Source organism: Cyclopterus lumpus, chromosome 6, assembly GCF_009769545.1.
Source record: "Cyclopterus lumpus isolate fCycLum1 chromosome 6, fCycLum1.pri, whole genome shotgun sequence".
NCBI classification, from domain to species: domain Eukaryota; kingdom Metazoa; phylum Chordata; class Actinopteri; order Perciformes; family Cyclopteridae; genus Cyclopterus; species Cyclopterus lumpus.
The window spans coordinates 1,438,485-1,465,000 of NC_046971.1; the positions used below are offsets into that span (position 1 = coordinate 1,438,485).

Sequence of the window (26,516 nt, forward strand, 5' to 3'; positions counted from 1 at the left end):
CGAGTTCTTCTTCATGAACTCAACCACTTCAGACAAAAATAAATGTTCTTAAGCTTAAAGGAAAAAGTCCTCATTAAGTGTTGATGAGACAGAGTAACATTTGGATTCTAAATATTGTGTTTATGTGTAAATGTACGGCGTCGTTTAAAAGTCATATTTGTCATATTTAATGAACCCTCTTTGTGAACATCGCTGGCTATTATCATATTTACATATTATATTACATATATGTTTAAAACACAGAAAAAAGAAGTCGAGCTCAACTTAAATGAACCTTTTAATTAAAGCGTTCATTTATCATCGTTGACCTTCAGTGTGTCATAGTGTTGACCTTCAGTGTGTCATAGTGTTGACCTTCAGTGTGTCATAGTGTTGACCTTCAGTGTGTCATAGTGTTGACCTTCAGTGTGTCATAGTGTTGACCTTCAGTGTGTCATAGCGTTGACCTTCAGTGTGTCATAGCGTTGACCTTCAGTGTGTCATAGTGTTGACCTTCAGTGTGTCATAGCGTTGACCTTCAGTGTGTCATAGTGTTGACCTTCAGTGTGTCATAGTGTTGACCTTCAGTGTGTCATAGCGTTGACCTTCAGTGTGTCATAGCGTTGACCTTCAGTGTGTCATAGTGTTGACCTTCAGTGTGTCATAGTGTTGACCTTCAGTGTGTCATAGCGTTGACCTTCAGTGTGTCATAGTGTTGACCTTCAGTGTGTCATAGCGTTGACCTTCAGTGTGTCATAGCGTTGACCTTCAGTGTGTCATTGTTGACCTTCAGTGTGTCATAGTGTTGACCTTCAGTGTGTCATAGCGTTGACCTTCAGTGTGTCAAAGCGTTGACCTTCAGTGTGTCATAGCGTTGACCTTCAGTGTGTCATAGTGTTGACCTTCAGTGTGTCATAGCGTTGACCTTCAGTGTGTCATAGCGTTGACCTTCAGTGTGTCATAGTGTTGACCAATTAAAGGCAACACGTCTTTAAGCAGCCTCGTTGGGATGGGGTCTAAGAGACAGGTAGACAGTTTAGGAGTAGAAACCATTGAGGACAATTGGTCTAGGTTAATGGGAGAAAAGCTATCCAAATATACACCAGGGCATACAGCCGTTTCCAAGGCAACGCCACTTGATGACAGATCGGCAGTAGTTGAGGGCAAGAGATCATCAATCTTGCCTCTAATAGTTCAAATCTTTTCATTGAAGAAGTTCATGAAGTCATTACTACTGAGGTCTATAGGAATACACGGCTCCACAGAGCTGTGACTCTCTGTCAGCCTGGCTACAGTGCTAAAGAGAACCCTGGGGTTGTTCTTATTTTTCTCTATTACTGATGAGTAATAGGCTGCTCTGGCATTACGGAGAGCCTTTTTATATGTTTTAAGACTATCTCTCCAAACTAAGCGTGATTCTTCCAGATTGGTGGAACACCATATGCTTTAGACCACCAGGGGGCGACTCCTCTGGTTGCATAGAAGTCTATGCTTCATATGTTAAAGCTGCATTATCTCTCCTGACCACCAGGGGGCGACTCCTCTGGTTGTATAGAAGTCTATGCTTCATGTGTTAAAGCTGCATTCTCTCTCCTAACCACCAGGGGCAACTCCTCTGGTTGTATAGAAGTCTATGCTTCATGTGTTAAAGCTGCATTCTCTCTCCTGACCACCAGGAGGCGACTCCTCTGGTTGTATAGAAGTCTATGCTTCACGTGTTAAAGCTGCATTCTCTCTCCTGACCACCAGGGGGCGACTCCTCTGGTTGTATAGAAGTCTATGCTTCATGTGTTAAAGCTGCATTCTCTCTCCTGACCACCAGGGGGAGACTCCTCTGGTTGTATAGAAGTCTATGCTTCATGTGTTAAAGCTGCATTCTCTCTCCTGACCACCAGGGGGCGACTCCTCTGGTTGTATAGAAGTCTATATAAATGACTCTACTTCTCTTGATGTATTCCCTCAGTAAACATTGTAAACATTAGTTTTTGGTCTCAATCTCTAGTTTCAAGTCTTCTTCAATACAGAATGATGTTCATTTAGTAAATTATGGTCATTTAAAGTCAAACAGACCATAAAGCAGGAGACGCTTTAGGGCGGGGCTACAAGGTGATTGACAGGTCGACACCAGAGACGTCACTCCTCAGTCCAGATATGGTCACTTCCTGCAGAACCCCCCCACCCCAGCTCAGCACACACACACACACATACACCACACAGAAACACACACAGAGACACACACACACACACCACACAGAAACACACACAGAGACACACGCACACAGACACACACACACACACACAGAAACTCACACAGAGACACCCCCACACACACACACACACACACAGAAACACACACGAAGACACACACACATCCAGAAACACACACAAAGACACACACACAGAGACACAGAGACACACCACACACACACACACATCCAGAAACACACACACACACACACACGCAGGCAGCACAATAGAAGCAGCCTTGGACACCGGCGTTGCCGTGGCAACTGCTCTCAATGAGAGAGTCCACAAAAACCAAGACACACACACACACACCTACTGACAATCACATTCACGCAGGTTGTTGACCCATAATGCCTTGCAGCATCGTGGACATGTTGGACACCATTCCTGTATTTCGTTGCAGCACCGCTGATCATTAATAATAATATAATAATAATGATAGAATTATTTAATTATAATAATAGAATTATAATAATTATATATTAATATAATAATACAAATAATATAATAATACAAATAATACAATAATAATAATATAATATCCTCTGACGTCCTGAACGTCGGCTTCTAAACCGCTAAATTAATTCCTGGATCACTTTTGGCCGTCGACCTTGAGGAGCAACTGCTAAAAGCTATTTAGTTATAATATAACAATAATATAGTTACGGTCAGATTCAGAGACTGTATATTTGTTTGTGGACGTTTTGAAGCCAGTTTGGCGATTTCTCTGTCGCCATCTTGTTTTTTTGCGCAACCAGTGAACCCCTTTCTGAACATCGGGGGCGGGGCCCTAAGCTCTGGTCGGCGGCCGCTAGCTCCGCCCACGCACTCGCCTGTCGCCACTCTTTTTGTGAGAATGTTTCCTCTGGTTGAGTCGGGCTACCGTTAGCATCCGGTCTACCGTTGGCATCCGGTCTACCGTTAGCATCCGGTCTACCATTAGCATCCGGTCTACTGTATGCATCTTGAATACCGTTAGCATCAGGTCTACCTTTAGCATCCGGTCTACCTTTAGCATCTGGTCTACCGTTAGCATCTAGTCTACCGTTAGCATCAGGTCTACTGTTAACATCCAGTCTACCATTAACATCAGGTTTATCGTTAACATCAGGTCTATCGTTAACATCAGGTCTACCGTTAACATCCAGTCTACCGTTAACATCCAACATCCAGTCTACCGTTAACATTAGGTCTACCGTTAACATCCAGTCTACCGTTAGCATCAGGTCTACCGTTAGCATCTGGTCTACCGTTTGCATCAGGTCTATCGTTAACATCAGGTCTACCGTTAACATCCAGTCTACCGTTAACATCCAACATCCAGTCTACCGTTAACATTAGGTCTACCGTTAACATCCAGTCTACCGTTAGCATCAGGTCTACCGTTAGCATCTGGTCTACCGTTTGCATCAGGTCTATCGTTAACATCAGGTCTACCCTTAACATCCAGTCTACCGTTAACATCCAGTCTACCGTTAACATCAGGTCTATCGTTAACATCAGGTCTACCCTTAACATCCAGTCTACCGTTAACATCCAGTCTACCGTTAACATCAGGTCTACCGTTAGCATCAGGTCTACCATTAACATCCGGTCTACTGTTAGCATCCGGTCTACCGTTGGCATCAAGTCTACCGTTAGCATCAGGTCTATCGTTAACATCAGGTCTATCGTTAACATCAGGTCTACACTTAACATCCAGTCTACCGTTAACATCCAGTCTACCATTAACATCAGGTCTATCGTTAACATCCAGTCTACCGTTAACATCAGGTCTATCGTTAACATCCAGTCTACCGTTAACATCAGGTCTACTGTTAACATTAGGTCTATCGTTAACATCAGGTCTACCGTTAACATCAGGTCTATCGTTAACATCCAGTCTACCGTTAGCATCCAGTCTACCGTTAGCATCAGGTCTACCGTTAGCATCCAGTCTACCGTTAACATCCAGTCTACCGTTAGCATCAGGTCTACCGTTAGCATCCAGTCTACCGTTAACATCCAGTCTACCGTTAACATCCAGTCTACCGTTAGCATCAGGTCTACCGTTAGCATCAGGTCTACCGTTAGCATCCAGTCTACCGTTAACATCCAGTCTACCGTTAGCATCAGGTCTACCGTTAGCATGAAAAGTAAGAAACATTCTAATCTTAGTTCTAAATACATTAGATGTTTGTTGTGTTGTTGTTGTTGTTGTTGTTGTTGTTGTTATGAACGGGTTCAGTAAATAAAACCCAGATGATCTGTTTTTGACGTCGGCTGCTTTTATTTAATTTACTTTTTTATCGTCTTGTTCTCGTCACTTTTTCCTTGTTGCTGTTTTTTCAGCAGAAGCTCAATTCCCCAACAGGGATCAATAAAGTTTCATCTGTTCCCTCACAGAGTCCACTCTTTGGTTCTGTTGTTGTTGTTGTTGTTAATGTCTCTCCGTCGCCATCAATACTTCTGGCTTCCTACTGGTTTTGTTTTTAATGATGTGAATATAATTAAAGGCGAATGAAATATTTTGTATTATTTGGTGCAAAACGACGGCTGAAGGAAGAAGCTCTTCATCGCCATCATGTTCTCTGAATACACGCTCTTCTGAAGCTGTGCACGTGCACGTGCACGTGTGCGTGGGCCAGTAATTAAACCCAGAGAGATTTAAATCGCCCCCCCCCCCTCTTCCTGAAGTCGTCCTAAATGGAATTTCGAGTTTCTCGCTGACGGCTTTCTGTTGAAACACAGCTCAAATTAAAATGAGTATAATTTAGCTGCAGGAGTGGAGATCTTTTGAAGAAGAAGAAACTTTTGTCAGTTGTTATCATGAATCTTTGAATCTCTCATGTGGCTTCTTCGTGATTAATGAGAGGTGGACCAGAGGGATCCTGTTTCACATGTCATTACATCTTGGAGACTCTTCTTGTTACCACGGTGATGACTCAAGCCGAGGCTGATTATTAGCTGCAAAAACTCATTCCTCAAAACTCCATTTGTCAAAAAAATCGACTCCAAAAAGTCAGAAGTCTTCCTCCCACTCGGAGCGTCCTCGCCGAGGCCCGGGAGTTAGAATCCGGAGATCGCCGTGAAACCCTCGATAATGAGCTCGAGACCTCGAGACCCCGAGACCCCGAGACCTCGAGACCCCGAGACCTCGCCTCCTACGGAGACGCACCACGATTCAGTTTAGACATTTTAAATGTCAGAGGGGAAGGGTCTCTGCTTCCTGTCTCACGGCGCCCGCTTCTTCTTCATCGCGTTCAAGCCCCGCCCTTCAGACCCCTTCAGTCAAGACGAACCTGCAGACGCCTATATATATATATATATATATATATATATATATATATATACATGCATAAAAATCATTCTTTTTTTAAGGCGGCGTTTAGTTCCGATTGCATTTAGCTTTCAATCGGGAAAATAAAATAACGCTTTTTTGCTTTGTTTACGACGCCAAACACTAGAAATCATAAAGTATTAACGATTAATATTCAACCGTTTGCTAACGTGCTAAGCTAAGTAAGCGTTAGCATTATAAATAATAGTTTTTGTAGATCTGTGCTGGAGTAATCTCTTTTTTTGTGCTTTGCAGTTTGAATAATGAAAAGTGAGTTTTGAAGACATTTTAGACAATTGTTTCATGATGTTAGAGACCCTATGAGAGTTGCAGGGGGTCTGAAGGGTCTCAGACCCCCCCCCCCCCAAAGAACCCCTATGTCTGTTTTAATGCTGCAGATCAATAAACCTCAGAATGACATTAATCTCCTGCTGGTCATGTGACACGACTTCGTGGTTAATATTCTCTGCTGGTCGCTTTGCTTCGTCACGTTTTAGCAGCTTTAAAAAAAAAAAACCTGTAGTTGATTTTATTTCACATTCTCTTTTTTTGTCACAGTTTTTAAAATTTTATTTTTATATATTCTGTTCAAACCCACCTGCAGCTCAGCCGCAGCCAAAATACAGAGGCAAATGTCAAGTGACAAAAACCACAATGAAACCAATAATATCCTGGATGACTTCATTAAATGTTCATCAGACCAGACTGATGCTCATCCCCTGGAGGTCAGTCGGCTGTCCAGGCTTTGATCAGGACATCAGACTGAAGAAGAGGGGCCTTCACAAAGGATTCAGTGTTTCAGTCAGAAGGTCCGATCACGTAACTGTTGCCCATCGATTCCGTCCGTTTTGTTTTCCTTCATTTGACCCAACGCGTGACGTTGAAGGCGAGCTTCGGCTGTTCTTGGTCTGCATGATTCACAAAGTCAATTGAAAGTAGTTTGTGGACATAAAACTTTGGTGTCGACTGCTCGACTGGAGCACTGGAGCTCTCTTTTCAAAATACACTTCCATCTTCACAGGAAACGACTTATTTAGGTTTATGAAAATATTTTTGTTTGGGTTCAAATAACTACAGAAGCACAACAGACAAATACGTCAATGTTGACTACAAAAGTTCTGTGGTTTGACCCGTTCACCTCCGCCCTCCATCCCAGAGTGGTTTTATAGCTCCTGGTTGGTGGGACATCTACAAAATAGATACAGAAGTATTAGTCATGTGTTTTCATATAGTCGGTACAGATGATAAGGCAATGGCGTTGTTATTGAAGAGAAACATCTGGAGTCACTCTGGTGCCCCATCATCCCATTCCTGGACCTTGAGGTCAATCTGGTGCCCAATCATCCCATTCCTGGACCTTGGGGTCAATCTGGTGCCCCATCATCCCATTCCTGGACCCTGGAGTCACTCTGGTCCCCCATCATCCCATTCCTGGACCCTGGACTCACTCTGGTGCCCAATCATCCCATTCCTGGACCTTGGGGTCACTCTGGTGCCCCATCATCCCATTCCTGGACCTTGGGGTCAATCTGGTGCCCCATCATCCCATTCCTGGACCCTGGGGTCACTCTGGTGCCCCATCATCCCATTCCTGGACCTTGGGGTCAATCTGGTGCCTCATCATCCCATTCCTGGACCCTGGAGTCACTCTGGTCCCCTATCATCCCATTCCTGGACCCTGGAGTCACTCTGGTGCCCCATCATCCCATTCCTGGACCCTGGAGTCACTCTGGTGCCCCATCATCCCATTCCTGGACCCTGGAGTCACTCGGGTCCCCCATCATCCCATTCCTGGACCCTGGAGTCACTCTGGTGCCCCATCATCCCATTCCTGGACCCTGGAGTCACTCTGGTGCCCCATCATCCCATTCCTGGACCCGGCCAGACTCCAAGCATCACCAACAGTTTATGATCGCTCCTCTCAATGGTTCTTTACTACCCTTTTTTTCATTGTATTCGTGACATCATTGTCGTTTTCATTGGACTATAAGAGACAAATGTGACGGCGGCTCGTTTCCCCGCCGGGAGTCAGAAGGAGCTTCCTCTGGTTTCTTTTTAACGAGGTGTTAAAGTCGGCTACAGATCTCCTAATGAAGCTCCCGGGACTCTTCCTCTGATTGGGGACTGTCGTCTTCCCCGTCGACCCAGCTCCGCTCTTGTTCTCCTACAAAGCGTGTGGACCGACCCGTCGGCGGACTGCCAGACTCCCCTTTGGGCACCGGGGGGCTGACGGTTAAGATCCCATTTCCTATTTATGTATTCACAGCTCTGCCGTGTTACCCGGCCTGTAAAGAGCCTCTCTGAATAAATAAGCCGCCGCCCCCGGGAGGAAGGGGAACGAGTGTCTGATGAAAACGGTTTCTATCGTGTGACAGGAAACATGAAAGGAAACTCTTTTGAGGAATGGAGGCGAGGTCTCACTGAGCTCAAGATAGATCTCAAAGAACCTCCGATATCCTCTCATGTTGGATCTCATGTTCGACTCTTTAAGGAGGCTTTGAACCACTTTTCACTTTTCACTCATTCTTGTCATTTCCCTATGTGATTTCCTGCATTTCCCAGAATGCCATTCTGCGGCCCCAAGTACAAGGGGTGTGAACTTGTTCCTTTCAGCTCTCATTTCACATCCAGCTGGAGAGAACCTCGCAGCTCGGAGATTTCCCAGTTGACAGAAAAAGCGAGAGAAGTGCCTCCAAGTGTTCAAGTGTCCACGCCTCCAAGTGTCCACGCCTCCAAGTGTCCACGCGTCCAAGTGTCCACGCCTCCAAGTGTCCACGCCTCCAAGTGTCCAAGTGTCCACGCCTCCAAGTGTCCACGCCACCAACTGTCCAAGTGTCCACACCTCCAAGTGTCCACACCACCAAGTGTCCAAGTATCCACGCCACCAAGTGTCCAAGTGTCCACGCCACCAAGTGTCCACATGTCCACGCGTCCAAGTGTCCACGCGTCCAAGTGTCCACACCACCAAGTGTCCACGCCACCAAGTGTCCAAGTGTCCAAGTGTCCACGCCTCCAAGTGTCCACGTGTCCAAGTGTCCACGCCACCAAGTGTCCACATGTCCAAGTGTCCACGTGTCCACGACTCCAAGTGTCCAAGTGTCCACGCCTCCAAGTGTCCAAGTGTCCACGTGTCCACGCCTCCAAGTGTAAAGTGTCCAAGTGTCCAAATCAACATTTCAGTAAATATAAGCATTGATTAAGACTCAATTTTGAGGGACTCAGATCGCGATGGAGGCCAACATTTTTAAATCTATAATTCACTATACTATTTAGTACCAATGGCAAAAAATAGAAAATACTAATTACGCCTTTTAAATCTCTTCGATCAGCAAAAGAAAAGTAAACTTTCTTCCCCAAACATTGAACATATTTCTATATATTTCAGAGCGCAGCATGTTCATTATTAATAAGGCGCATTACGGTCTGCATAATTGAAGGCGCACATGGTAAAGTCATGGATCAATATTTCACAGAACTGGCAGCCGGCTTACTGGTCTTTGGATCTCCTGAAGGTTGCGTTGCAAAGGCGATTCATCTCAACCTGGTTTTATTCCCTGTGAGGGACGCGTGCCCTTTGACCCCTTGTCTCCTCGCCTCTCTATTACCTCGCTGTGTTTATTGGTTCACCTCCACCCACCTGCTCCTCGGAGGCCGGTTCCATCTTTAATAAGAGCCGCTTAATATTTCAGTCCGTCTCAGCATCCCGCAGGAGGCCGAGGAGCTTCGCTGCAGCTGCAATGCGCCCTCTGGAGTTCAGAGGCACATGAGACCATAAAAGCATTACAACACATGCAAAAGACAATTTAAAAACAATTAGGAACATTCATTTAAACACCAGTAAAATATAAAAAAGCTAAAAAGAAAGAATCTAAGTTGCAGTTTAAGAAATAAAATACAGCAGACATCTATTATTATCCTTGAATCGGGTTCAATTAAAACAGAAAAGTCTTCAATCTGGATTTAAAGGAGCTGGGGGTCTCTGGGGGCCTCTGGGGGTCTCTGCAGACCTGGGACTTTGTTCCAGATATGTGGAGCAGAAGAACTGAGTCTGTGCCAGGTGAGTCTGTAACAAGCTCTTCTGTATCGTGAGAGCGAATAAATACAACCAACTGAATGTTATACCTGAAGCACTTAGATAGAGAGATACAGAGAGAGGTAGGTAGATAGAGAGATAGGTAGGTGATGGGTGGATGGATGGATGGATGGATGGATGGATAGATGGATGGATGGATGGATGGAGAGATGGATGGGTGGATGGATGGATGGATAGATGGATGGATAGATGGATGGGTGGATGGATAGATGGATGGATAGATGGATGGGTGGATGGATAGATGGATGGATAGATGGATGGATAGATGGGTGTATGGATAGATGGATAGATGGATGGATAGATAGATGGATGGATAGATGGATGGATGGATAGGTGGATGGGTGGATAGATGGATAGATGGATGGATGGATGGATAGATGGATAGATGGATGGATAGATGGGTGGATAGATGGATGGATAGATGGATGGGTGGATGGATTGGATGATAGATGGATATATGGATGGATAGATGGATGGATGGATGGATGGATAGATCGATAGATGGGTGGATAGATGGATGGGTGGATGGATTGGATGATAGATGGATAGATGGATAGATGGATGGATGGATGGATGGATGGATAGATGGATGGATGGAGAGATGGATGGATAGATGGATGGATAGATGAATGGATGGATAGATGGATGGATGGATGGAGAGATGGATGGGTGGATGGATGGATGGATAGATGGATGGATAGATGGATGGATAGATGGATGGGTGGATGGATAGATGGATGGATGGAGAGATGGATGGATAGATGGATGGGTGGATGGATGGGTGGATGGATGGATGGATGGATGGAGAGATGGATGGATGGGTGGATGGATGGATGGATAGATGGATGGGTGGATGGATAGATGGATGGATGGATAGATGGATGGGTGGATGGATGGATGGATAGATGGATGGATGGATGGAGAGATGGATGGATAGATGGATGGATAGATGGATGGGTGGATGGATGGATGGATGGATAGATGGATGGATGGAGAGATGGATGGATAGATGGATGGATAGATGGATGGATAGATGGATGGATAGATGGATGGGTGGATGGATGGATACTTTATTCATCCCCAGTGGAACTTCTGTGAGGTGACGAGCGAACAGGAACTCTGAGATGAACCAGCTGCTCCAATAAAGACCTCCAAGTGTTTTTACTACAGCTTCCCTTTAACCGAGCAGATACAACTTGCTCCTTTAGGAGCAGACTGAGAATGTTCCTCTCCTGTTGAGGCATGTTTTAAACGTGAGTTTGGTGGAGCTCATCCAGCCCTGACAGCAGCCAGCAGGCGTTTGGAAACGTGAAACAAGAAGCAGATCGTTTGTATCAGCACTCTCACTCATCTGAAACGTCTCAGACCTTTAGGACCGCCGCTGTGTCTCGTCTTCGAAGCTGCACGGTGTATTGTTCATTCATCCATGTCGGCAACATTATGTTTTAAACCCTTTTTGAAAAGCCTGTGTTCATGACTAGACCACGAGACACTGAGATGAGGCTGAGATGCATCTCGAAGTCATCCTCTGGTTCCCAGCTTTTGGATGATTTACACAACTTCCTGCTTTCTCGCCCCTGCGAGATCCTCTAAAACCTGTCCGGGAGGGAGTGGAAAGAGGTTAAAATAGGTGTGAAACGATGGCCGCTAATAGCCGATGATTCAGACAGGCGTGTCATTAACCCCACACTCCGACTGACAGGATATTACAACCATTAATTACAACCATTAAACAACGTGACAAATTTTGCAGCTGGGTTTCCGATCCCCAGAATTCAACTGTTTTGTCGATCCATGAGACGAATGGCGAGCACAGAACCATCCTTTGAACCCGGGAGGTTGTGTTCCTGTGTCGGTGGTTGAGGCGGAAGAGAAGCTGCAAAGCTCCCTGCTGAAGAACAATCGGCCTCTTCTGGACTCCGTGCAGCTTTAACCCAGCTTCATTCACAGCGTGAACATTCATTGACAGCAGCTCGACAGCTTTTCCTGTGAGTGGATTCGTCCGGTGAAGAATTCGAGTCATTTTCACCGCAGGATGGAGACTGTAACGCTCGACGTTCGCCGAATGTTTTCTCATCGAGAGTTTTTTCCGCCGTTAAGGGGAGATTGATGGATCTATTTTCTTGTCTTGTAAGCGACTCCCGCTCCAGAACAATGCACTCGACAGGAGGGGAGGGAGACGGACGGCCTGGCCTCCAAAAGCACAGCTTGGAGCAGAGGAACTCAGGCAAGTCGTCGATCCCCGGAGCATCGAGCCGGCGGGCAGAAGTCACCGCAGTCCAGACGGAGCATCGATCACGCCGCTTACACGAGGTGACAAATGGAGGCCCTTGTTCCCCGTATGAACCGCCCTTGTTCCCCGTATGAACCGCCCTTGTTCCCCGTATGAACCGCCCTTGTTCCCCGTATGAACCGCCCTGGTTCCCCGTATGAACCGCCCTTGTTCCCCGTATGAACCGCCCTTGTTCCCCGTATGAACCGCCCTGGTTCCCCGTATGAACCGCCCTGGTTCCCCGTATGAACCGCCCTTGTTCCCCGTATGAACCGCCCTTGTTCCCCGTATGAACCGCCCTTGTTCCCCGTATGAACCGCCCTTGTTCCCCGTATGAACCGCCCTTGTTCCCCGTATGAACCGCCCTGGTTCCCCGTATGAACCGCCCTTGTTCCCCGTATGAACCGCCCTGGTTCCCCGTATGAACCGCCCTTGTTCCCCGTATGAACCGCCCTTGTTCCCCGTATGAACCGCCCTGGTTCCCCGTATGAACCGCCCTGGTTCCCCGTATGAACCGCCCTTGTTTCCCGTATGAACCGCCCTTGTTCCCCGTATGAACCGCCCTGGTTCCCCGTATGAACCGCCCTTGTTCCCCGTATGAACCGCCCTGGTTCCATGTTGGCAGTCAGAACAGCTTCCTGCATTGCCTCCCAGTCGGTTCTTTGTGTGTTGTTTGATCAATAGATTGATTTATTTCCCCTGCAGTCTGATGCACATATCAGAGATGCTGGTTCTCCGGCTGCTGGTTCTCTGTAAAGGTCTCACATCACTGTTCAGAGACGCTGCTGTTGAACACAAAGGGAACACTGGCTTTGACTTGTGTCTTTATTTAGCCGGAAGATTGTGGATTTTAGAGGCTATAAATGGATATTGTGATCCCTTCGACTGTGTTAAGTCATCATCGGGATGCTCATCTCAGAGTTTCAGGCTCCATTCTTTTGATTAGACTCATTTGTATTGTTTTTTTCAGGCTGATCGGCTTTGTTATTACCGATTTACAGCATCATAGTAGAATCCTTCGAGATTACAGTGAAGCTAGATGAACGCTTGCTGCATCTGAGGGGTCGGCAGGTTTCACCATTAGGATCTGGATTTGTGGGGTTCTGTGGGCAGGTTTTGCAAATTTAACATTTTCTTCCTACGTGGACGAGAATGTTTGAAAACCTCCTCTTCCTCTCCCGTGTGGCGTTATAAGCCTTCATATTTCCTCGTTCATGATTACAATGATAACACACTGAATTAATTTGTCTATATATCTACGGGTATGCACATTATTTTTTGTAGTCATCGCTCCGAACGCCGTATGAGAAGAACCTTTGAATGTGCGTGGTGTTTTCACACCCACTTCACGCCACAGTGGGTTGAACCCTCTCCTTCTTGCGTTACACAACTATTTGTGTCCTTCTCAACAACCTACAGACTTGTGTATTTTTAAAACAGCCATCGTTCCGCCTGAGGAACTCTCTTTCAGCTCGGCTTCCCACTCAGCCGGCTGCAGCCGGTTCCTCCTTCAGAACCGGTGCCTCCTTGTCGCTGGTCTGTCGGAGCCTCCCGGTACGAACCCGTCCGCAGCCGAGAGTCAGAGTCCGATCTGCGCCGTTAAAAAGCTTTCATTCGTCCACAGCTGCATGCTGGGAAAAGCTCCACTCCAGACGTAAATAGATCCATCAGAGGAGCTATTACTCTCAAAGGAAAGCTCTCTGACGCACTCAGAGCCGGGAGATCTGACTTTATTTTCCCAAAGAGCTGAAAGACGAGCTGAGGGCGAAGCTTTAACGTTGTGTTCACAGGACTTGGATCATTTGTGTTTATTCGCTCCGTAGAGGAATGGGGGAGGGGGGGCTCACCTCACCTCACCTCACCTCACCTCACCTCACCTCACCTCACCTCCATGTAGCCAAGGCTTCATCCATCATGGAAGAAATGACCTCCAGTGCTGCTCTCTCCGTGTGGAGGCTGTGTCCTGTGCATCCAGCAGGCCGTTTGAACCCAGGATTAAATATTTAGCTGTGGTTTCATTCCAATGAACATCTTACAAAATGATACATAAACAACGTCATCATGATGCTGATTTGTAAAAAGTCTGAATTCTTGTTTTGTTTGTTTTTTCCACGAGACGACTTTTAAAACGCTTCTTCTCTGAATGGATTGATGCTAAGCTACGCTAACGTCGTAGCAGCTCCACCAACACGTAGAGGTTCAAACACATGCAGTTTTACACGCAGTGTCTGAGGTTCCATACCTACGGTATCCTCTCTTTGTGATTCAACAGGGCAGGTTTACATGGAGCCTGGTTTTATCTGAACCCTGGTCCTGGTTCTATCTGGACCTTTGTCCCGGTTCTATCTGGACCTTTGTCCTGGTTCTATCTGGACCTTTGACCTGGTTCTATCTGGACCCTTGTCCTGGTTCTATCTGGACCTTTGTCCTGGTTCTATCTGGACCCTTGTACTTCTGGTCACATGACATCTATTGTACTTCTGGTCACATGACATCTATTGTACTTCTGGTCACATGACATCTATTGTACTTCTGGTCACATGACATCTATTGTACTCCTGGTCACATGACATCTATTGTACTTTGGGTCACATGACATCTATTGTACTTCTGTCAAATGACATCTATTGTACTTCTGGTCACATGACATCTATTGTACTTCTGGTCACATGACATCTATTGTACTTCTGGTCACATGACATCTATTGTACTCCTGGTCACATGACATCTATTGTACTTTGGGTCACATGACATCTATTGTACTTCTGTCACATGACATCTATTGTACTTCTGGTCACATGACATCTATTGTACTCCTGGTCACATTACATCTATTGTACTTCGGGTCACATGACATCTATTGTACTTCTGGTCACATGACATCTATTGTACTTCTGTCACGTGACATCTATTGTACTTCTGGTCACATGACATCTATTGTACTTCTAGTCACATGACATCTATTGTACTTCTGGTCACATGACATCTATTGTACTTCTGGTCACATGACATCTATTGTACTCCTGGTCACATGACATCTATTGTACTTTGGGTCACATGACATCTATTGTACTTCTGTCAAATGACATCTATTGTACTTCTGTCACATGACATCTATTGTACTTCTGTCACGTGACATCTATTGTACTTCTGGTCACATGACATCTATTGTACTTCTGTCACGTGACATCTATTGTACTTCTAGTCACATGACATCTATTGTACTTCTGGTCACATGACATCTATTGTACTTCTGTCACGTGACATCTATTGTACTTCTGGTCACATGACATCTATTGTACTTCTGTCACGTGACATCTATTGTACTTCTAGTCACATGACATCTATTGTACTTCTAGTCACATGACATCTATTGTACTTCTGGTCACATGACATCTATTGTACTTCTGGTCACATGACATCTATTGTACTTCTGGTCACGTGACATCTATTGTTCTTCTGTCCACCCTGATAGAGGATCTTCCTCTGTTTCTCTGAGCTTTCTGCCCTTTTTCTCCCCCCAAAGGGTTTTTGGTGGTGTTGTTCCTGTGTTGATGTGAGGTCAAAGGTCAGAGGAAGCAAACTAAATAAACTGAACTAATGAGAGGACGAGAACACATCTCTTGCCTCATTCCCGTCTGTGATGGAAGGAACTCAGCGTTTCAGTGGCGTCTCTTCTCCCGATGATGGCAGCAGGTGTTGGGCGACGGCATGTGGCCGGGCGGTGATGAGCGGCGCTGACTGCTCGCGCTCTTAATCTTCCTCTAATCTTCCTCGCTCACCTTGGCGCCCGGCTGTAAGCGCTGCACGCGGAGGAAATCTGCGTTTTAAATGAAACAGCTTACTGGCGATTTGGAAAAGGTAAATTATTCATTACAGGATGTGTAATCATGGAGCAGCCCTTCGGCGGAGGCTCAGGGAGCTCTGGGTCCCACTACCACCTTGTGAGTCTGTGGTTTGAGTCGTCGTGGCAACAGACACGACCACACCCCCTCACACGGAGGAGTGGAAGCGGGTCATAGAAGGTGGTTTTAGGAACCCTGCTGGTTATTTATTATTCTATAAATAAATCTGGACAGATTTCACAAGCGTCATGAAAGTTTACAGATGTGTAGTTTGAAGATGGGTGTGTTCTGAGTCAGGGGGCTCGGGGGTCTGGGCAGGGAAAGAGGACCTAATATGAGTCATAAATAAAGTAAAGGACAGAGCTGCTTTTTAATGAAGATGCAAATCCAGCTGCCGAGTCCTTGAGATGCTATAATGACAGATATTCTAATAATTCAAGGTCCACTGTCTTTGGAGCTTCTCCCTTTGTTAGTGCAACAAGAAGTCAGAACACCAGCGTTCTGTACCTACGGACAACAATGCACCGTAACTCCCACATATATATATATTAATATACGTTATCAAGAAGTATGAAGATCGCTCAATCACGCAGCTGACGGAGTAGAAAGGAGGAGGAGTCCAACTACATCATCGTTTATAGGCGCAGTGATGCTCAGGGTCATGTGGTCCCAGTTAGTTTATGGCTTTCTATTGGCTACACGACTATGTTCATATCTCTGGTTCTCACTCGTTGTCTTTTGATTCCTTACGGTTCAGTTTGTTTGTTCGCCCTCTGGTGTTTTTAATAAAGCAGCTCATGGAGGATGCGAAGCAGAACAAAGAAACTAGTCTCAGGAAGTCATTAGTCAACCCCACCGGAACTACCTAACTGACTAGCTAACTAACTAGCTAGCTAACTAACTAACTGACTAGCTAACTAACTAACTGACTGACTAGCTAACTAACTAACTAACTAGCTAGCTAACTAACTAACAAACAAGCTAGCTAACTAACTAACTGGCTGACTAGCTAACTAACTAGCTAACTAACTGACTAGCTAACTAGCTAGCTAACTAACTAACTGACTAGCTAACTAACTAGCTAGCTAACTGACTGACTAGCTAACTAACTAACTGACTAGCCAACTAACTAACTAACTGACTGACTAGCCAACTAACCAACTAACTAGCTAGCTAACTAACTAGCTAGCTAACTAACTAACTAACTAACTAACTGACTGACTAGCCAACTAACCAACTAACTAGTTAGCTAACTAACTAGCTAACTAACTAACTAGCTAACTAACTAACTAAGACCACCCAGATCAGCGGTGTTGTTTTAGTCCACCGGGCCGGTGAGGATCTGCATGAGGAGATAAATGTGCCGACCGGCAGCAACGAGCCTGAATTCAAAATGTTTTACTGGGCGATTCATGAGGAAATAATTCATTTTACCCGCTAACGTGCAGCAGAGATTATCCGTTCATTCCTTTTCTAAAGCGGAAGCGTCGCAATGAAGCATTCGTTCACTCCAGCCGGGATTGTTCGGCTGTTTTTCACAGATTATTATTAGCAGGAAATGAAACCGGAGTTAGAGTGGCGGGTAAACAGGGTTCTGTCGCGGCGTGTTAAAGGACTCCGGATGTGGTTCTGCTGGCGTGCAGCCGGGCTCATTAAGCGTGTTTTCTTGGGTCTTTGATGAGTCCGTCGTCTCCTCAAAGCGACTCCTGCAGCAGCCGAGCAGCTTTTCTTAATTTGATTTCCTCCGCCGTCGAGTAGCCGGAGACGTGTGAAGCTGATCCAGTACCTGGGGGGGGGGGGGCTGAGCCCATCGAGTCGTTACTTCACAGCCTTGAAGATAGTGGAGAACGAGCTGGTGCTCTGTGCTTTGATTTGAGGATGTTTTGAACCGCTCGCCTTCAGACATTTAGAGGAAACCAGAGAAGTTCTGCAGAGCCGGCTGGAGGAACCAGCTGGTCTATCACAACGGCCTTTAATAAAAGGGTTCATCGCTGGTTACATGTAATAAATGAGCTCAGTATCAGAAGTAAACGTTTATTTGTTTGGCAAACACAAAGAATAAACAAGGTAATGAAAGATATAGATGAAGAGGAGTAGGACAGAGGAAAGGAGACAAGGAAGGATAGGAGGCAGGTAGGAAGGGAGGGAGGAAGGAAGTACAAATAATAATAATAGTCGTGTTTTTATGAATTCTTCTCGTAATGAATGAAGATCACGAGTTGAACCAGCAACCAGTTTGAATCCAAATGCTCACCACAGTAAAAGCTTATACGTCAAATCATCATCATCATCATGTCGCCGTGGCGACCGTAAGCCCTTTGCCTGTCGCGCTCGGCCGTGTTCCTGCAAGGGAAATCATCTGTCTGCAGCGGGGCGACGCCCTCCTCTGATTGGCTGTTGCCGAGGAACAAAAGCCCACAATATGACACCCACAATATGACACCCGCAAGCTTTAGATCTCATCTGCAGCGTGATGGATGGAGTGCGGTTGGGGTAATCACTGTGAGGACATCTGCCGGATTAATGACTTCATAGTCTGGATGTGACACAGATCGATGCGCTGATATTTGTTTTCAGCGCCGCTGGCATGAGCGTAGAGGTCATGGAGGTCATAGAGGTCATGGAGGTCATGGAGGTCATAGAGGTCGTGGAGGTCGACGTGTGGTCTGACATAGCTCCTCTAACTATGAACTCAAGGCTTTACACACCAGGAGGCGAATAATTATTGTCTCAGGCTTTTATTGTGAAGGCTAAGAACACCAGGAGGGGATCTGGTCTGCTGTGTCGTGAAGGTGGTCTCCTTGGTCCTCAACGCCATCTTCTTTCATTCTAATAACCTTTTGACCTTTTTTACGTGTTCGGTCCCGTTGCCCGTGTGCTTCTAACAGACTTGTCTTTGTGTTGGTTTGTTGTGTTGTTGTTATTGTTGTTGTGTGATTTGACTCTGCATTGGAGTCGTCGCCCCCCCCCCCCTGTGAGCGCTCACCTGGAGGAGCTGTTCTTTCTCCTTTTGTTGCGTATTGGCTTTTATCTTTTCACAGAGTTTGAGATGCTGTTTTTATTTAGCTCTGCTGTGAGGATCACTCACTGACGTCTCATTCGCTCAGCGGGGGGTGGGGGGGGGGGGGGGGGGGGGGGGGGTCTGCTCTCCTAAATACCGGGAATGCTCTTCACTCTCTAATGAGCTCGTTATCCCTCATTATCTTGAAAGGGTTAGGAGTCTTGCTCAAGGACACATCGCGGGGATTGAACCACCGATCCTCTAATTGAAGGGCAGAAACATCAGCGCTGATTCACCCACAGTCCTGTTTGGGACTGAACCTACTCTGTCCTGGTTTTCATGGTGTGTGTCCCCCCCCCCCCCCCCCCCCATGTGGGCTCTCAGGGTCACACCGGGGGAAGAGGCTACTTGCTGACCGGCTCACTTCCTCTAATGGGTCATATTTCAGCTCGGTGGCGGTGACGAATGGCCACGCTCTAAAAGTCGCGTCCAAGGTGCTGAAACCCGGCTGATCTACGACTGACCCCCCAACCCCCCAACCCCCCCACCCAGCTGATAAATGCCCCCATCAGTTTGACCGTGACGCCGATTTTTCACCGGCTGAGGTTTGTGTTGGGAGTCCATATTGGATTTTTAATGGAAGGGAATATAATGCAATTCAAAGTCAATGGGTTTTCCAATGTCCTCGCTCTACACACACTCTCACACACAAATACACACACACACACACACACATAAACAAACAGTGTGAGATTGCATTTCCCTAACAGTGTTTGTAGAACCCACATCTTTGTGCGGTTCGGACGCGACAAGATTTACAAACCGCATCCGCACAAATTAGTGTTTTTGCATTTCAAAGAGTTTCAATCTTTTCGTGGCAATAAGACATCATTTCCCAGACGTGTTTGGTTGTAAAAGAGTGCCGACTGAACGAGAACAGACTGTCGTTTTAAGACACCACACGGGTTTAATGAAAAATGTATTCGTCATAAAATTGTTTACATTATAATTGTACACCGGACTAACAATGTTTTTTATTTCCTCCGTTGTCATAAACTATCTTCACTCGGCACGTTTAGCGTAAGCAAAGAAAATGTGTGTTTTCTTTTTTCTTTTTGCAGACATCAAAGCTGTCTTCAAAGTATTTAAGAGTTCCTGCACTGATTAAGATCGTTATAGCGACACAGGTTTGAAATACAAAATAGTCTCATTTATGTTCGTGAATGTTCCATCAAAAGTCTTTTCAAAGAGCCGTGGATGACATCGTCCTCATCGCCGCTTAATCCCAAAGTGCTCTTACGGACGTGGACGTTTCTCACATGGAGTCGTCTGGTAAGTCTATGACCGTGGCCCTCACCTTGATCCCAGACACACCGACTTCCAGGGAAGAGGAAGAGGAGGAATGAGTGCTGGGAATCAGCGGCGTTTCAGCCGGGTCTGCTATGAGCTTCCTGTAGAACATTTGGCTGTAGAGAGACGTGTAGATGACGGAGCAAGCCACGGCGACCACGATGAAGAACACGGCACAGGACGCCATCACCAGACCGTCCCAGTTCTTGGTCTTCCCCCTCGGGGTCGCGGCCTCCTTCGTGGTCACGTCGACGCAGTCCATGCTGTATCCCGGCGGCGCTGCACTGACCTCGACGCAAACCCGGTAGCAAGTGGAGGCCCTCAGCCGTTTGACGTGGTACTCTTTGACATCAGCGGGAAGCCGGGCGGTGAGCGGCATCAGGAGGCTGCTGCCGGGGGCTAAAATGGACCAGTTGAGTCGGGATACCAAACCCCCCGCGCGGTCCCAGGAAACCTTGAAAGAATGAGACTGCACGGAAGTGACGTACACCTGCAGAGGTTGATTTGAGCGCCGGGCGACGTACCTGTCCACAGAGACCGTCACGGACTTGAGGTCCGCCCCGACTAGATTGTGGGCGACGCAGGTGTACGAGCCTGCTTCCTGCTCCGTAGCGTCATAGAGGTCAAAGGTCCCCTCGGGGTGCATGTAGTACTTATCGGACACGCTGCCGGGTAGGACCCTGTCGCCCGATGGCGTCACCCAGAAGATCTCAGGCTCCGGTTCCCCGAACGCCCGGCAGTGCAGCGACACAGACCTCCCTTCGCTGACTTGCACCCGGTTCGGGAGGCTGCTGGGCGAGATCAGAGGAAGGCAGATCTCCGTCATCTCCCTGAAGTGCACCTGTCGGACGTGCTGGCCCTGGTACTCCGGGGGCTCCGCGCAGAACAAGGAGTCGGGCTCCATGAACCGAACGGCGGTCCGGTTCATGTTGACCCAGCGGATGACGCAGTCGCATCGGATGGGGTTGCTGTGCAGGCTGACCTCCCGCAGGTTGGGCAGGGACTCCACCGTGCCGCGGTGGAGCGCGCTCAGAGCGTTGCTGTTCAGCATCAGAGTCTCCAGCCTGGGGAGATTGTGGAAGGCCCTGGGGTGGATGTAGGACAGCCGGGGATTGGTGGTGGCCTCGATCTTAGTCAGCTCCGGCAGGTTGTTCAGGGCAAAGCTGTCGATGGACACGAGCTCCGGCATGCTGTTGATGCCCAGCTCCTTGAGGTGCATCATGTCCATGAAGTCACCTCTCTGGATCCTCTCGATGGGGTTCTTGTTCAAATCCAGAAACTTTAAATTCTGCACTTTTGTCAACGCAGCTCGTGGGACTCGACTGAGCAAGTTGTCAAAGAACGAGATGCTCTCCAGGTTCTCCAGGCCATCCAAAGCGTCGTCCGGCATTTCAGTCAAATTCATCTTGGCGAGCACGAGGCTTCGGAGGTTCGCCAGCGGTTTGAAGTTCATGTCTGACAGCTCGATGACAGGGTTTTCTCCCAACATCAATATCTCCAGGTTGGGCAGATGCTCGAACCACCGGCTGTTGATGCTCGTCAGTCGATTGGAGTTGAGATGGAGCCTCAGCAGCCGGCTCAGACCCCGAAATGCTGCGGGGTTAATGGAGAAAATCAGGTTGTGGTTGATGTAGAACTCCTGGAGGTTGGGCAAGGAAGGAAGGCAGCTGTCGGTCAGCTCCTGAATCCAGTTCTCCTCCATGTGGAGTGACAGCAGCCGGGCGAGCGACCCCAGACGAACATCGCTCACAGAGGAAATGTTGTTCTGGGACAAGTCGATTTCCGTGACGTTGGCCAAGTGATCCAAAGCGTCCACGTGACCGATGTTGTTGGTCTGCAGCAGCAGCACCTGCGTCCCTGAGGGGAGTCTCTCCGGCAGCGCCGAGAGGCCCGCGTCGTTACAGTCCACGGTGGCCGCCTCGGCGTACACGGAGCTGGGCGAGAACCAGGGTCGCATCTCGCACCGGCACAACGCCGGGCAGCGAGCGGCCCCCTCGGAGGCCAGAACCACAGCCGCCAGAGACAGCTCCGCCAGCAGGCGGGCCACAGCCGCCATCTTGGCCCCCGCGTTGTCCTCCGCCAGTAATCAGCTGTTGAACGCCCTTAACTTCACGGATAAAAGCTCATTGGTTACTGCAGCGAGACCAAGTGTCCCCGAAGCGTCGGCCTCGTCGGGTTTCCAGCTCTCGGCGAGGAGAAGGTCGACCTTTCAGTTCAGCCAGGTTGTCATGCACAAACGTGTCCTTCAGGGGGCGCCGCTGGGCAGCAGAGGGGCGGCGGAGGAGCGCTGAGGCGCCGGCTGGGGACGAGTGGCTCGGCCTTCCATCTTTATTATCCTCCGTCGGTTTCCATCTGGGCAGACGGGAGAGAAAGAAAAGTCCGATATGACACCTTGACGATGAGCGATGGAGGCGTTTTGACATTTGCGAACATTGAAACACATTAAACCTTTTCAGCCTCATTTGATTTTATTGCTTTCCTCTTCGCACCGTCGGAATTGTAAGTTATGATTAACTTGACCTTATGTATATTTACAGCTTTGGAACAAACGGGGCTTCTTGAGTCTCTCGGCTGAGACGCCAAAGAGCTGCCGGTTTTATTGTGTCCGAGAGCAGAGATGATGAGGTTTGATTCAAGAGGCAAAACATGCATGTTCCCATTTTGTAATTAACGGCCCTCTCACACACACACACACACACACACGCACACACACACACACACACGCACACACACACACACACACGCACACACTCACACGCGTGCACGCACACACACACACACACGCACACACACGCACTCACACACACACTCACACACACTCACACACACACACACACACACACGCACACACACTCACACACACACACGCACACACTCACACACACTCACACACACACTCACGCACACAATCTGGAGGATTCTGTGAAAACGAGCTGCGACTGTGAGGACGCTTTAGTTTTTTTTGTTTCATGATTCACGAGGCGCCGAATCAATGTTGTTGGTCCAGCAGGAGTCATGTGACCCGTGACATGTGACCAGTGTCATGTGACCGGTGTCATGTGACCATTGACATGTGACCGGTGTCATGTGACCCGTGACATGTGACCAGTGTCATGTGACCGGTGTCATGTGACCAGTGACATGTGACCGGTGTCATGTGACCGGTGTCATGTGACCAGTGACATGTGACCAGTGACATGTGACCAGTGTCATGTGACCGGTGTCATGTGACCAGTGACATGTGACTGGTGACATGTGACCAGTGACATGTGACCGGTGACATGTGACCGGTGACATGTGACCAGTGACATGTGACTGGTGACATGTGACCGGTGACATGTGACTGGTGACATGTGACTGGTGACATGTGACCGGTGACATGTGACTGGTGACTGGTGACATGTGACCAGTGACATGTGACCGGTGACATGTGACCGGTGACATGTGACCGGTGACATGTGACTGGTGACATGTGACCGGTGACATGTGACTGGTGACATGTGACTGGTGACATGTGACCGGTGACATGTGACTGGTGACTGGTGACATGTGACCAGTGACATGTGACCGGTGACATGTGACTGGTGACATGTGACCAGTGACATGTGACCAGTGACATGTGACTGGTGACATGAGTGGGTATATCATCCGTCCGCCATTTTCTTGTGTTTTTCCCACATGTTATCCCATTCATCTTCAGATATTTCCATATAAAATTCTCTTTCCCATTTTTCTTTTATATACCCTGTTTCGTTTTTGTCATTCATCAAAGCCTTATATAGTGTAGTTATAGTCCTGACCCGGTTCCCTTTATATGCATCAAGCATTACTTGTACCACCTTGTTCACTTCTAGAGAGCTCCTGTTCAATCCGTTTCCCATAATAATCCCGTACCTGTAAATATTTGTAAAATTCCCTCCAATCCAGGTCATATTTTGTTTTCAAGTCTTAAACTCCTCATCCTCCTTTTCCCCCAGTGTGCACCATGCCGTAATGCCCTTCTCCCCCACCGCGCCCAGCTGGTTTAAAACTGCTATCAAAAGACGCCCATTTCAATAAATGTGCGTTCTTCTTCGCCTTATTATGTCTAAGTAATTTGAACCATAATTCCAAGGTACATTTTGTGATCGAATCCATTTGATTTCTAGCCTTCTTAAATGTTTCCTTATCTCCTATTATACTCTATCGGACACATTCCAAATGATTTTTCCATTTCTTTCCATTTTGCTTCATAGTCCAGTTTGCACATATCTCAGCTGGGCCGTAGTATTCTTTCAGGTTCCCTTCTCCCTCTTTAGCTGGAGAGTTCTGAATCTCACTCTTGGCCTCTTCCCCCCCCAAATGAATGTGGATATCATCCTGTCCTATGAATTGTGTTTGAGGTATCTGTATTAATAATGCTTGAAACAAATACAAAAGTCTGGGTAATACATTCATTCTTATTAATTCAATCCTTGAGCTAAAATCCAATGTTAGGGTGGTCCATCTATGTATATCTTTTAATAATTCTCGGTTAATCCTATCATAATTTGCCCTATATAGTCCTGATAAATTCCTAGTAACTTCTACCCCTAAATAGTTAATTTTCTTTAGATTCCAATTTAAATTGTATTTTTCCCTGATCTCCTTTGGTGGTGTATAATTGATAGTGAGCACTTGGGTTTTAGTTATATTTATCTTATATCCTGATAGCTGTCCATATGCGTTCAAGAGGTCTAACAACTCCGTCAACGATTCACGAGGCCGTTCAAGGAATGCAATGACGTCCTCTGCAAAGAGGCCGACCTTATGTTCCACTCCGTGTCACCCCTTGTATTCGCCTATTGTCGCGTATGGCTTGGGCCAGTGGTTCAATAAAGTCTGCCAACAGCATCCCTGTCTGGTTGATCTCTGGAGCTCGAATTTGTTAGATAGGCTTCCATTTATTTTGATTCTAGCTGTAGGCCGTTGATATAAAGTCTGAATAATCTGTATTGATTTATCGTTGAATCCAAACTTCTCCAACACTGTGAATAGGAAAGTCCAATTTACCCTGAGAAACGCCTTTTCGGCATCTACGCTGACCAGAATGTCTGTTTTCTGTCTGCCTGATGATGTGCAGAGTCCTCCTGATGTCATCCTGCGTCTGGCCCGCTCACAAGTCCTGTTTGGTCCTCGTCAATCAAATCCCGTGTAAAGTCGTGTAGTCGTCTAGCAATAATAGATGTATAAACCTTGTAGTCCACATTTAGTAATGATATTGGTCGATTATTTCTGCATAATTCCCTATCTTTCCCCGGTTTAGGTATGACCGTTATTATTGCTTCTGTCCATGTTGGTGGCAATTTGCCTTTTTGTAAATAAATGAATGTTTTATACCATTCTGCCGGATATCCATCACTCCCCGGAGATTTCCCATTTTTCAATCTTTGTATTGCCCCACTACCTCGTCTATTATATCCCTTGTTAGGGTCTCATTCTGTGTCCGTCCTATCTTTGGTAGGTCTAGTGTGTTTAAAAAGGAATTCATCTCTTTGTGCAGACTCTGGCTGTGTATATAACTCCTCATAATATCTCTGGAATGTTTTTTCTATATCCTCCGGCTCTGTTATCAATTGGTTCGTAAGGGGGTCCCTAATTTTATGGATTTGACTAGTTGCGAGTTGCTTACGGGTCCGTCTTGCCAATAATTTAGTGGCTCTCGGGCCTATCTCATAATAACTCTGCTTACAGAACAGAATCTTCCGCTCCATCTCCTCTGTTAGATGTTTTTCTATCTCTAGTTTTATGTGTTTCATTTTCTTTTGTGTGTCCAGGCCCGCCGAGTCCTGGCAGTCTCTTTCCAATTCTCTCAGTTTTTCTGTATTTTTCGTATACGTTTCTAATTTCATTTTTTTTGCGTAGGTTGATTCTGAGATTAATCTGCCTCTCATAACTGCCTTCAAGGAGTCCCAAACCATCGTTGGCTCCACCATCCCATTGTCATGCTCCGTAACGTAGTTCTGGATTTTCCTTTGTTCATTATTCAGTAGACCCACATTCAATCTCCAATGAGTTCTTCTTCTTCGGTTACTGATGCCCATGTCAAGGCACAAAGAGTTACGATCGGACACATCTGCATTTCCTGGATCCACAAACAAGTAATCTATTCTAGAATGTACTTTATGCACCGCTGAATAGTGAAGGTACCTCCATATATCGACCAGTCCCATCTCCTCCAATAATGTATTTACGTATTTTGATATTTGTATTTTTGATTTTTTGAGGCTCGTAGTGTCCATGTTATAATTTAAAACTACATTCAATCCCCCCACAAATTAGGATCCCTTCTGTTTCCGCTGCGATAACATCGAATAGCAATCTAAAAACATGTTCATCACAGTCTGGGGGCGCGTACACATTCACCAGAGTAACCTTCACATTGTCGAGCT

At 46.8% G+C, this 26,516-nt stretch overlaps 2 protein-coding genes across 4 annotated transcripts in view; one reads left to right on the plus strand and one right to left on the minus strand.

Moving 5' to 3' along the window:
• immp2l (inner mitochondrial membrane peptidase subunit 2) overlaps window positions 1-26,516 on the plus strand; it is a 59,638-nt gene that overhangs the window by 23,482 nt on the left and 9,640 nt on the right. The gene's annotated exons all lie outside the window — the stretch shown is intronic.
• The window catches only part of lrrn3a (leucine rich repeat neuronal 3a), a 10,002-nt gene continuing 3,193 nt past the window's right edge, over window positions 19,708-26,516 (minus strand). The window contains exon 2 of the mRNA XM_034535745.1: window positions 19,708-22,458. Coding sequence (XP_034391636.1) covers window positions 20,072-22,162 — 2,091 coding nt within the window. The 5' untranslated portion in view covers window positions 22,163-22,458 and the 3' untranslated portion in view covers window positions 19,708-20,071. The remainder of the gene's footprint in view (window positions 22,459-26,516) is intronic.